The sequence below is a fragment of the Loxodonta africana genome, chromosome 1, assembly GCF_030014295.1.
Source record: "Loxodonta africana isolate mLoxAfr1 chromosome 1, mLoxAfr1.hap2, whole genome shotgun sequence".
NCBI lineage: Eukaryota > Metazoa > Chordata > Mammalia > Proboscidea > Elephantidae > Loxodonta > Loxodonta africana.
The window spans coordinates 91933662-91945339 of NC_087342.1; the positions used below are offsets into that span (position 1 = coordinate 91933662).

The 11678-nt window shown below is 52.4% G+C and overlaps 2 protein-coding genes across 2 annotated transcripts; one reads left to right on the forward strand and one right to left on the reverse strand.

The window, feature by feature from the left end:
* Positions 1 to 2: 2 nt before the first annotated feature.
* Positions 3 to 1649, forward strand: SAPCD1 (suppressor APC domain containing 1). The gene is made up of 5 exons (XM_064294328.1): positions 3 to 316; positions 531 to 671; positions 1157 to 1252; positions 1351 to 1534; positions 1642 to 1649. Exons 1-5 carry the CDS (start codon positions 203 to 205, stop codon positions 1647 to 1649), a joined length of 543 nt encoding a protein of 180 aa, XP_064150398.1. The 5' UTR covers positions 3 to 202.
* Positions 1517 to 11367, reverse strand: VWA7 (von Willebrand factor A domain containing 7). The gene is made up of 14 exons (XM_023541413.2): positions 10845 to 11367; positions 10249 to 10530; positions 9576 to 9672; positions 8861 to 8971; positions 8201 to 8396; positions 7917 to 8086; positions 6129 to 6241; positions 5784 to 5900; positions 5129 to 5314; positions 4228 to 4660; positions 4023 to 4115; positions 2983 to 3502; positions 2609 to 2783; positions 1517 to 2500 (listed from the first exon to the last, which is right to left on the reverse strand). The coding sequence occupies exons 1-14, from the start codon at positions 11076 to 11078 to the stop codon at positions 2327 to 2329; spliced, it is 2901 nt and encodes a 966-aa protein (XP_023397181.2). The 5' UTR covers positions 11079 to 11367; the 3' UTR covers positions 1517 to 2326.
* Positions 11368 to 11678: the final 311 nt, after the last annotated feature.

Genomic DNA, 11678 nt, shown 5'->3' on the forward strand with positions numbered 1-11678 from the left:
AACAGATTAGAAGGAAGACAGAGGAGCCCAAGGGAGATGGTGTTTCCCCATAAATAGGAACACCCCAGCATCAGACAGACACAGCAGGGAAAGCCCTGAGAGGCTGAAAGACAAGGCAGGATGGGTGCAAAACAGGGGTGGAGGGCAGGGACCCGCCCAGCTGCACCAGTGGGAGTGGCTCCACCTTTCCCATCTCAGAGCCATGGGGAGCAGGGCTTCTAGTGGGCTGCCCCTGGTGCAGATCCCTTACACGGTCCTGCTGCTGCCACTGGAGACAAGCCGCCAAGACCCAGGGGCCCGGAGCTTCTTCCTCTGGGTGAGTGTTAGTCAAGGGAAGCCCGTCTCCCTAGATCTGCGCCCGCATATTTCTACTCAATGTTAAGGACTCATAAGTCTTCCCCTTCCCCCTGCCCTCCAGGTCCCCAGTGGTCAGTCTGGGTTCACACTCAGTGACCAGACAATGAACCCAGCCAGGGATTGAGAGGAAGGGCAGTGGCCCAGAGTCAACTTCTGCTTCCTGCCTTTTCTAGCTTCAGAGGATGCAGGCTCTGGAGCGAGAACAGGATGCCCTGTGGCAGGGGCTGGAGCTGCTGGAGCACTGCCAGGCCTGGTTTGGGGGCCATCTGAGGGAGGCACAGCGGCAGCAGCTGCATCTGGGAGCCCTTGGAGAGGTACGGGGCTGCCCCTGTATGTGTGTGTATTTGGGGGGTAGGGAATGTGTAGACATAGCCTGAGACCATCCTGGAGAGGGAATTGTTAATGGGCAGGAATCATGAATCGGACGCAGCATTCTAATGACAGGATGCCACCGTGGTAGGTGCTGTCCATTGTTGGAGATGGAGTAGGCTGGTCTGCATTCCATTCAGAGGACATGATTTGGATCATTCCATCGACAAGGGGGAATGGCCTGGATTATTCCAGTGAGACAGAGATGGACAGGGAGAATCCATAAAGATAGAGAAAAGGGTATTGTGCTATTTGAGGGGATGGAGGAACTAGAATGTTGACGAGATGGAGGTGCAGACTATTGGATTTTTCCACCTGCTGGGATGAGGTGATCCATGTGGAAAGGAATGTCCTGTGGGGATAGGAAAAAAGTGGCAGGTGGACCTCAGTTTTTCTACATGTTGTCAGCCTCTAACTCTCCTTTCTTTAGAATTTTCTTACAGATTTATACTCAGAGCCTCGTGGCCCCCAGTTATCCCAGATTCAAAAGGTGAACATCTGTTTGCAGAATCTGATTCAGGGGAAGGTGAGTTTATTGTTTTTAGTTTAGGCTTTTGGGAAACGGAGAGAGAGGGGAGTGGGTCAGCACTGGTTTAACAGAAAACACAGCTCATTTCCCCCCAGTTCTCCCTACATCCACTGAACAAGGCTAGTTCCTATACCACCCAGGATTGGAAGGAAAAGCCAAGGAAACAGAACTTGAGGCAGCAACAGGTAAACTGTAGGGGCGTGGGGAACGCGAAGCCCTCGCCTCATGGCACAGGGAGGACCTCTGATGCCCAGGCTGTTTGTCTCCTCTTCTCCAGGAGTTCTCAAGACAGCAGAAAGGAGTCATCCAGCCAAAGGAGGAGATGGCTAAGCCCAAGGGGTGGAAGGGCCCTACCCTTGTCTAAGGCCTCCTCCCACTCCCCTCAGTCTGGTGAGGGAGGAGGTCGAGTCAGAACCCTCAGCCTGCTTATTCTCCTTCTTAACCCAACAGCTAAATGGGTTAGCTGGTAGGTCATCTGAAGTTCAGACATCTTGGTGTAGTTTCTCTTCTGCTCCTGAAAACTTCCATTTCATCTTTTTGGTGTCTCATGCCCTCACTCTCCCCTATATGATGTGCAAAAATGATCTCTCTTTGAAATCTCTCTGGGGAGAAGACATGTTCATTGAAACTGTCCTTCAGCTTTAAGTACAAAAATAAAATAGAAGCTGCTTTGGAGTTTCAAATTAAAAAAAAATTTATAAATAACACTTCCTGGTACCTCCTACCCTACTCCTATCCTTAGTCTCCTCCCACATACCTTCCCCTCTACCTGAGCCTGGGCAAGAATGAGTACATAGTAGAATGAAGATGCTGCAGAGAAACAGAAAGCAACTCTCTCTAAAAATAAGTCTTTGGTTTGGTTCCCACAGGGTTGGAAGGGAAAGTGCATTGTGGGAAAATCCATTGCCTTCTATCCCAAACTGATGGTTTTTTAAGAAAGAAGCAATAAAGTGCATGAGGAGAACCCCCATCCCAGCTTAGAGAGGTGGGGCCCTGAGGCCCATAATCCCTTCTCTTGGTGGGGCTGAGTGAAAACAGCCCTGGAGACCCACCCCTCTAAGGAGGATTGTGTTACCAGGAGACCAGGCTAAGCAGAAGCAGCATCCCTCCAACTGTGCCCCACCAGGGGTTGCCCACCATCCCTCCCCCAGCCCTGCCCGGAGTCACCAAAGTGGAGAGGCGAACGGCAGGGCGGGCAGTGGTGAGGGCAGGGCCGGTTGAGTGAGCGGAAGCAGCGAGCTTGTCCTAGGGGGACAGGAGAAGAGACTGTCAGGGCAGGGATGGCGCTGCCAAATTAAGCCCACACCGCCTACCCCTTACCCTACGCACTGAAGGAAAGAAGAGGTGTCTCACCTGCGGGGCCGGGGCCAGCACAAGTAGCCGAAGGAAGGCATGGGTCGGGGGCACTGAGTTGGCTTCTCGACCCACCGCAGTCACTGTCACCAACACCACGGAGTCCGGGGAGGCTGAGTCTGGGACCTCCAGCCACAGGCGTCCCCAGGCGGACTCATTCCGCCCCAGACGAACCCTGGAGAGTGAACAGACAACCTGTGGAAGCCCCAGACTCCAAGGATCCAAGAGCCAAGGGGCGGAAACAAGTGCAGCCCGCGAGGACTCTGAGGGCCAATCAGTAGGGGCCAGACGCGGGGCTCGGAATAATAAACGTCCCAGGCCCGGGGAACCGACTGGTGGGGCCAGAAGGAAGCCGGAGGGTTCAGGAGCTTCACCTGGAGAGGTTAGAGGTGAGGGCAAAGCTGGGGTTGACCGATGTCCTAAGGTCGAGATCCTGAGGGCCCAAGAAACTGGTGATATGGAGGCTGAGAAGGGCTTTTCTGCCCGGGGCCAGGAAGCCAGGTGGGCCACTGAGCTGCGGAGATGAGCTGGTCAGAGGATGATCCAGCCCAGCTCGCTCCAGCCCCAGCAGCATCCTTTCCTGGCGTCTCACCTCTAGAAGCACAGGGACCACAGTGCAGGGTTGGCGGGCCGCCCTGTGCAGGCCCCGCCCCCCTCCGTCCTGGCCAATCAATTCCATAGAGAAGGGTCCCGGTGTGGACAACAAGGTGGGCGGCAGCGAGGCGGCGAGAAGACCTCGTTCCCGGGGTCCCGTGGGCTCCAAGGGCACCCAGCCTAGCTCGGCGCCCTCCGGGACCCCTCGAAGGACAACGTGGGAGAAATGGGGCTTATGATCCCCAGAGTTGCCTCTGGAGCCGGGCCCTGTCACCTCTACCAGCAGCAGGGTCTGGAGACCTGGGACGGGGGCGGGGAGAAGAGTGGCCTGCGTGAGATTTAGCGACACGGAAAAAAATGAACGGCCTTCGGAATAAGGGTTACCCCTGGGGAGTATGGATGGAGAAAAGGGGTTACCTCTGAGGGGTACTGATGGGCAGGGCCAGTAGCTGGGGTGTTGGAAATGTTCTGTTTCTTGAAATAGGTGATGATTACATGGGTTTGTATATATGAAATTCATCAAGCTCTATACTGAAGATAAGTGCACTTTAATCCCCCTCCCCCCGCCCCCAAAAAATACTCGTTGCCAGTCAGTTTCGACCTATAGTGACCTTATAGGACAGAGTAGAACTGCCCCCTAGGGTTTCTAAGACTTCCACATCTTTCTCCTGGCTGATGTCTTTCGGTTAGCAGCCAAGTGCTTAAGCACTTTGCCACCAGAGCCCCTTAGTGCACTTTATGTAAATTATTACATAAAAGTTTAAAAAATATTTTAAGAGGATTAATGAAAAAGGTGGAGGAGGGAGGGGAACAGGTGTACCTGCAACTGGCTGAGGCAGGGGGTAGAGGCCAGGGTGGGGCCCATCCTCCACTGGGATCCCAAAGTGAAAGAGGAAGTCCAGGGAGGTCTGGGCTGGGGGAGGGCACAGGCAGTCAGACACCTTTCTGAGATGAATGTGATTGACCCGGCTCTCTGAGATCTGCATTCTCCCCCTTCCTCTTCACAGGAGTACCTCCCACCTTACCTTGCACTCTCACCCTGGGGGTGCCCTCAGCTGTGACCTGGATCTCCCAGGTCCCTGTCTGTAGAGGGTCATTCATGGTCACCATCCAGAACTGCCCAAAACGTCGGGTGTGACCTAAAGGACCCTCACCTTCCTCCTGGCCCTGGAAGACCCCTGGGGAGAGGGGACAAGAGATTGCCACATGAGGCAATTCCTTTTGTCTCTTCCCTCCAAGTCCCAGAACTGAAGTCCCCTCTCCCATTTCCCTCATTCTCCAGTCTCCATTCTTCTCCTTCCCTTGAGACACAATCATGAAGGTACCCGCAGGATTTATGATCCAGAAGCTGCTGATCTCCCCGTGAATTCGGACTGTAATCCTCTGTAGCAGCTCATCCACACTGAATGTAAATGGCCTCCCAGACACCACGACAGGGGGCTCCAGGGGAAGGGTCACCTTGAGGGATGGGCAGGAACAAAAAATAGGGGGAAGATAAGACACAGAACAAAGACAGGAGAAAGAGATAGAAATTAAGTCACACATGGAGAAGGGATACCAGTGAAAGAGGGGTACAGGATCAGGGGCGAGATTATTATAGTCAATGGCAAACTTGGGGGCAAGGGATTAAGGAAGAGGTGTTCACTTCCTGTCCCCCCTTGAAAGATGGCAGAACTTCCTGTGGCAGCCTGGAGGGCAGAATACCAAGATGGGAGGTGGTACTAATATGGAAGAAGCAATGTGGAAGGTGGATAGCAATGAATCTCAGAGGGAAGGAATCTTCCTTTCCCACCCTTCTGACTGGAATGACAACACAGCAATGGGATCTATTTCCCTTTTGACTGCGGGAAAGAGAGATATAATATCACCCATCCCCTCAGTTCTGAGTGCAGGACACTGGCATCTCTGGCCCCCACACTTACTCACCAGGTCAGCCATGCTTTCCCCAACTATGGCTGCCACATCCTGAATGTGCTGGTCTTTGGTGAAGATCACTTCTCCTCCTGAGGCTAGGGCTACTGCCTCGTATGGCTCAAAACGCAGAGGGGACAAGACCTCACGCCGGGCCCGAATCTGAACCCTTGATGGGTCTTCAGTCACTAGGAATGTCACCTATGGCCAGAAGAGATCCTAGTACTCATCGTGTCCAAGGGCCATCTACTATCATGATTGAGGGGTCTCCTGTGCTCAAACTTTCTACAGAGCTGATGATTGCCGATAAGGTCTCTGTCTACCCTCTGACTGCTTCTGTGGGGTCTTCAAGGACACAATCCCCTGGACTTCAGTTACTAGTTGGCCACCTCTTGTAACTGTCGCCATAATATTTCACAGTATCTCCAGTTCTTCAAATGGTTTATTGGAGCAGGTTCAAATATGAATTCAACATCAGTAAGGGTAGGCCCTCTCATTCTTGAGTATTATTAAAGGTATTGGGAAATGTGACATTAACTGCCTGCTTCACCCCACCCCATGCCCAGGCTGCTCTACCATCATAGTATGGTATGACATGTTATGAGATTGTTGCTATAGGGTCTTCCACATCACTGGGTGGCTAACATTGTTTCCCACCAGCCAGGCTCACTCTGCAGTGTCGCTCCTGAGTCAGAGATTCCACCCGGTTGGTGAGAAAGGCATCCTTGGGGGAGGCGTCAGTGAAGACAAAGATGTCTGAGAATGGAGGTGTGTGCAACAGGGCTAGCTGGCAGGGAGGGAAAGGGCTAGTGTTAAAAATGGCAGTGGCAGGGAGATGGGGAGAGAAAGGGACAGCAGAGTAGAAGGAAATATGGCCCTGGAATGCTGGAGTGAAGGTGGGGAAGGGAGGAGGGAAGATGGTGGTGGTGGGGGGTGTCCCAGGAAGTTTCTAGCTTCTTTTGGTGGTAGGGCCTGGAAAGAAGGAGATAACAGAAGGAGAAGGGATGGGCCAAACCTCCAAGGCTGATAGGCACATCTCAGGCTCATCTCCACCTCCCAAGGCATGGATCTCATTGAGTTGTTGCCAGAAGCTATCTGGGTCACTGGTTGAAAAGACAGGGCCAAACCCTGGTGAGAGAGAAAGGAGATTGAAATGAGCCAGGAGAGGGCTCCCCTCATTCCCACCGAGGGACACCTAGTCAGTTGACAGGTCTGCTGTGCTCCTGGGGTGAACAAGTACTGAAATAACAATATTCCCTTATATTTATGGTGGCACAATGGTTAAGTGCCTGCTACTCAAAAGGTTGGCAGTTTGAATTCACCAGCCACTCTTTGGAAACCCTGTGGGGCAGTTCTACTGTGTCCTATAGGGTTGCTATGAGTCAAAATCGACTCAAGAGCAATTTTTTTTTAATGTGTATATATATATATACTTGTTAGTATAGGACAGGGCAGGTGTTGGGCCTGGTGGGAAGGTGGGTCTCATGACTCCACTACCTTAACAAAATGGTGGCACTTCCTGTGTTCTTGAGTGGGCCTTTATTAGGTATGTGTGTGTATAAAAAAGCAATTGGGGCCTCAGTTTCCTCATCAGAAAACTCAGAGACAACAATAATACCTCAGAGGGTTATTGGGAGAACTATATGAGTTGATTTTGTAAATCTTAGAATAGTGCCTTGATGTATAATAAGTGCTAAATTCCTAATTATTCATTCATTCATACCTTCAGCAAACATGTAATAAGACCCTATTAAGTGCCAGACACTAAGAGATGTGTATAGGCAAATCAGACTCAAACTCTGCCCTTAGGGAAATCCTAGCCCACTAGACTAGCCTACTAAGCATTTTATTTGATCATCCCTTCAACCCTGGGAGATAGGCAGGAGAGACCAGACCCAGTGCCGTCGAGTCGATTCCGACTCATAGCGACTCTATAGGACAGAGTAGAACTGCCCCATAGAGTTTCCAAGGATAAGGCAGGCATAAAAACCAAACCAAACCAAACCCATTGCTGTTGAATTGATTCCAACTCATAGTGATCCTATAGGACAGAGTATAGCTACCCTATAGGGTTTTCAAGGGTGTAATCTTTATGGAAGAAGACTGCCACATCTTTCTTCCAAGGAGCGGCTGGTGGGCTTGAACCACTGTGCCACCAGGGCTCCTTGTATGGCAGGTATACTGACCCATTTTATGGATGACAAAATTAAGGCAAAATGAGGTTAAATGACCAGCCTAAAAACATATACTAAGACTAGTCAACCCACACTAGATCTTTTGATTTCCAATTCAGTGGGGAAAGAAATGTGATATAACTAGTTGTCTTAGACACTTTGCAGAAGGATGGACCCACCAACGCCCAATCTTCATCCCAATCTCTGTCTACAGGAAATGGAGGGAATTGAAAATGATTTATTAGCATAGAAGCTTGAGAAAACAGAGGCCATCTGCCTAAGCATGGATCATGAAGCTTAACTCATACGGAACACTGAACAGTACATGTGAAGACTGTAGAAAAAGCAAGTGTTTTGCTACCTATATATTTACCACAATTAAAAAAAAAATCAAAACATAGTATTAAAAAAAAAAAAACTGTCATGGAAAATGCTGCCATTTTGGAAACATGGAAGTGCCAATTGTTTCCCATACACACACGTACCCAGTAAAGGCCCACTCAGGACTATAGGATGTTCCACCATTTTGCTAAAGAACTAGAGCTACAAGGCCCATTTTCCCACCAGGGGTACTCACACCTTGCCCTGGACTTTCCCTCCCCTGACTCTCCTCTCCAGACCACGGTTACCTGGGTCATGGAAAGGCACCAGGACATAGTGGACAGGTTCCATGGGGCTGCCCCGCCGCTGCTCCACAATGTGGCGAGCCTGGATTTTGGCAGCATTGATCTCCTCACCCATACTGCCTGTGGTGTCCAGGACAAAGCTCAGACTGGAGGCTGGGGTGATGTCTAGCAGCCTAGGGAGCAGGCAAAAGACCCAGTGAAAGGTCTGCACATTCGTCCCCAATCCTAGGTTTCTCAGCTTCCCCAGGAGCACTTATCAGGGAGCGTGCCTCCAGGATGCCACTCACCTGGAGAAACCCCTGTCTCCCAGGCGGCTTCGAAGGAGGCTGAAGGCCTGGATGGAGGCTAGAAGGGCCAGTTTTGCAGCCTGGGAGTGCAGCTTGTGGTGGGGAGAGAAGCCTGGGGATGTGCTATCCTTGTTGATGCCTCCCCGGGGTGGCTGGGAGCTGCTCTGGTCAAAATGGCCTCCATGGCTACATTTCCCTGGGATGGGAAAAGGGATCCTGGAGGGTGGAGGTCAAAAATCCACTGCTTTCTAAGAAAATGATGGCCTTTCTGGCCTTGCCTGATCCTCTCTTACCTTTGCAAAGGATCAGCAGGAAATAGTGACTTTTTGTGGAGGGCAAATGTAGAGTAAATGTGGAGGGGGGTCAGTCACTACGGCAAACAGTGGCTTCCTGCTCCCTCCAGTCAGCCCCCAAAAGCTGCCCATTGGCAATGGAGAAGTCCTATCACCTGAGCAAGAAGCTGCCCCCACCCCAATGGTCATGGCCACCTCAGTGGGCCTTCATTCACCCACCCCATTGCCAACATCCTCTCCTTCTTCCAGGAAGTGATGCCGTAGGAAATGGGACAAGGGCCTTCAGCACTGAGGACTCAAGGGAAAGGGTCAGCAGAAAGGCAGGGACTTTCTCCCCTTGCTTCTAAGGGGCTTTTGTGTCTGGTACCTGGAGGTTTTGGGGGATGTGTTCCAAAGTAGCCAGAGGTGAGAAGCCGGAAGTCCAGCAAATTCCCAAGGCAGCTTAGCTGCTCGCAATCAGAGCAGGTATGGTCGCTTTCTGGGAAGAGAGACAAGGAGCTAGAGCACAAGATTCCCCCGGCCCCAGCCTATATCCCTGTCCATCCAAACTTCTTTGGCTTTTCTTCCCAGCTGGAACAAAGTGAAAAGCCTGTAGGTACCATGACGAGGGTTTCAGAACTGAAACGTGAAGTTCATGCAACTGTCCATGAGACTGAGTGTTTGAGGCTTGTGACCATGCTTGAACACCCAAGAAGTTTGAGAACCTATTCTCTGGGGATTATCCCTCTGTGAGCTGTGGACAGGAAGTGAACTTATAATGGGCACAAGAAGTAGCTTCTGGTTTTGAGTCTAGCTGGGAGGATGAGGGGACTGTGAGATGGCACTCTGTGACCCAGTACGAGGTGAAAGCCACATGAAAGACAAGCATTCAGGTGAGGCCTGGAAACCTGGCCTTGGCTCCGTTCTTCGATGTGAGAACTTGGGGAAGCCACATAGTTGGCCCTTGGTTGGACTAAGGGAGCTCACAAGTCCTTCCAGAGATGAAGTGATGCCACATCTTATGTCATGTGACACTGTGGCTAAGTAGACAGAGAGGAGGTGGCTCAGTGGACTTCCACCTATCACCTGGGTCATGTCTGTACCTTGTGCCAGGCTCCCAAGCTCCTGCCTTGGCCACAAGAGGTGAGGGTGTGGCTGCTCCTTCTCCAGTTCCACCCAGTTGCTGTGGCTGTAGAAATCCTGGTTCCGGGGGACGGAAGGAGAAAAGTGAGGCACTAGTCTGATTGCTCTCACATCTTCTGCCCTAACAAGGCACTCCTTGGAGCTCCCCACCCAGAAAGCCTCCCATCTCCACTGTGCTTTGTCAGATACTCTGAATCTCCCTCTGTTGCTCTCTCACCATTGCCCAGAACAATTAATTACAAATTCATTCATTTATTTTGAGTTTTACCCAAAGTGGGAACTCTCCCACTGTTTCTTTCCATCTCACTCAGAGAAGCTTTTCAGTGGCCTACCAGGCCCTACATGATGTGCTGCTCCCCCTCACCTCTCCAACCTCACCACCTTCCTCTCTCACTCTCACTTCTCTTTAGCCACAATGGCCTCCTTGCTGTTTCCACAGGAAGTGCTGCCATTTTGGGTGATAGGGAATTAGGAAATAGCCTCAAGGCATTGGCAGGCAGTGCCCCAGTCCCTTCTAGAATAGGGGGAGGTGTGATGAAGAGGGCACCATCAGAAAGTTCTCTATCTGAGAGATAGGAAGACTGGAAGTGAAGACCCCTCTTACCGTTACCTTATATGCAGCTCTGTTCTCACCTGCAAGGCATGAAGGGCAGCACCAAGGCGCTGGCGGGACAGGGTGTGGTCAAGAGCTCTGGCCGCCACCACAGTCTCCCTTAGAGCTGTCACCAGGCGTGCGCGCCCCTGGCCCAGCCGTTCAGCATCAAAGTGCAGGTCAGGGTCATTCTTGGAAGTCAGCAGGAAGTCCTGGGCTGCATTGGCACGAGACACCTCCCCTAAGGCTGCACGGAACCGCCGGGAAGGAAATCCAGACCCAAAGTAGGCGGCAAAGAGGTCGTCAGCAAGAAGGGTGCGGCCCTGGGGAGAGTGGTAGGGGATAGGGGCTCCAGTGGAAGCCTCTTGGATTGGACCATTGCCTATCTTTACCTCAGCAACTGGCAGTCAAGGCTGGGTATGAAAGGATTTGAGGGTAATGTGGGCCCTACCAGGGAGAGGCGATCCTGGGCCTTTCTAAGGAGGGAGGACTCTTTGATTTCTAGGACGAGACCTCCTGCTTTATTGTTGCTGACGGTTGGGGGAGTCTCCCTTCTTTTGGTAACCAGGTCCCTGAAGTAAAGGTCCCGGGGAATTGAGGAACCTGGCTGGGATATGATAGGGTCCAGGATGCTCACCAGGAAGTCCTCCAGATGAAGAGGCGGCCGGCCAGGGGGCGGCTGCTCCAGGAAGAGCTGCAGAGTGACATTGAGTGCCGCCTCCTCCGTCAGGTCCTGGTGGGTGATGGAGCCAGGGGCAGCCAGGAGGCTCCAGAAATTGGGGAAGAAGGCGGATGTGGGAGATAGCAACAGCTGCAGCAGGAGCAGCGCTGAGGGGCCCAGGTAGGGTGGGGGCACCTCTGCAGGAAGCATGGCCAAGACATTGACCTGGGGGACAGAAGGCTCTCAAGGGGGGAGGAAGCAGTGATTCCAGGGCAGGCCCAGCTGTTTGTCTCCATGGGCACCTGCTTGGGCCTCTTCCTCATACTTCCGCTTTGCCTCAAGCATGTTATCTGCTCCTGCCTGGCTTCCCCACCTTCTCCTCGGTCACCCAGACAACCTGAAGGCCTTATTACGCCAGCAGGACAAACACCTGCCGAGAGAGGTCCTAGGCCTCTTCCCCAGGCCCCCCCTCACCAGCCCCAGACTGAGTCCCTAGCCCCACCACAGGGACACCCCCCACACTGGAAGTCTCTCCACTCAGGCCTCTCCCCTACCTGGCTGCTGGGTCTCTTGGGCAGGGCTGGCCCAGGGTGTGGTGTCACAGGGCACTTAGGTCAGAGTTATAATTAACCAGGACTCAGTGGAGGGGGAGGGAGGCCCATGCAGGGTCAGTTCAGGCCCGGATGGGTGGCCCCTGGCCCCTCTTCTCATGCCTGCCCAAGGCCAGAGCAGTCTCTGATATCAGGGGCGGGCCTCCCTCAGCTGCAGTGTGGAGGTGAGTGGTGAAGAGCAGGGCGGAGGAAGGGAGCT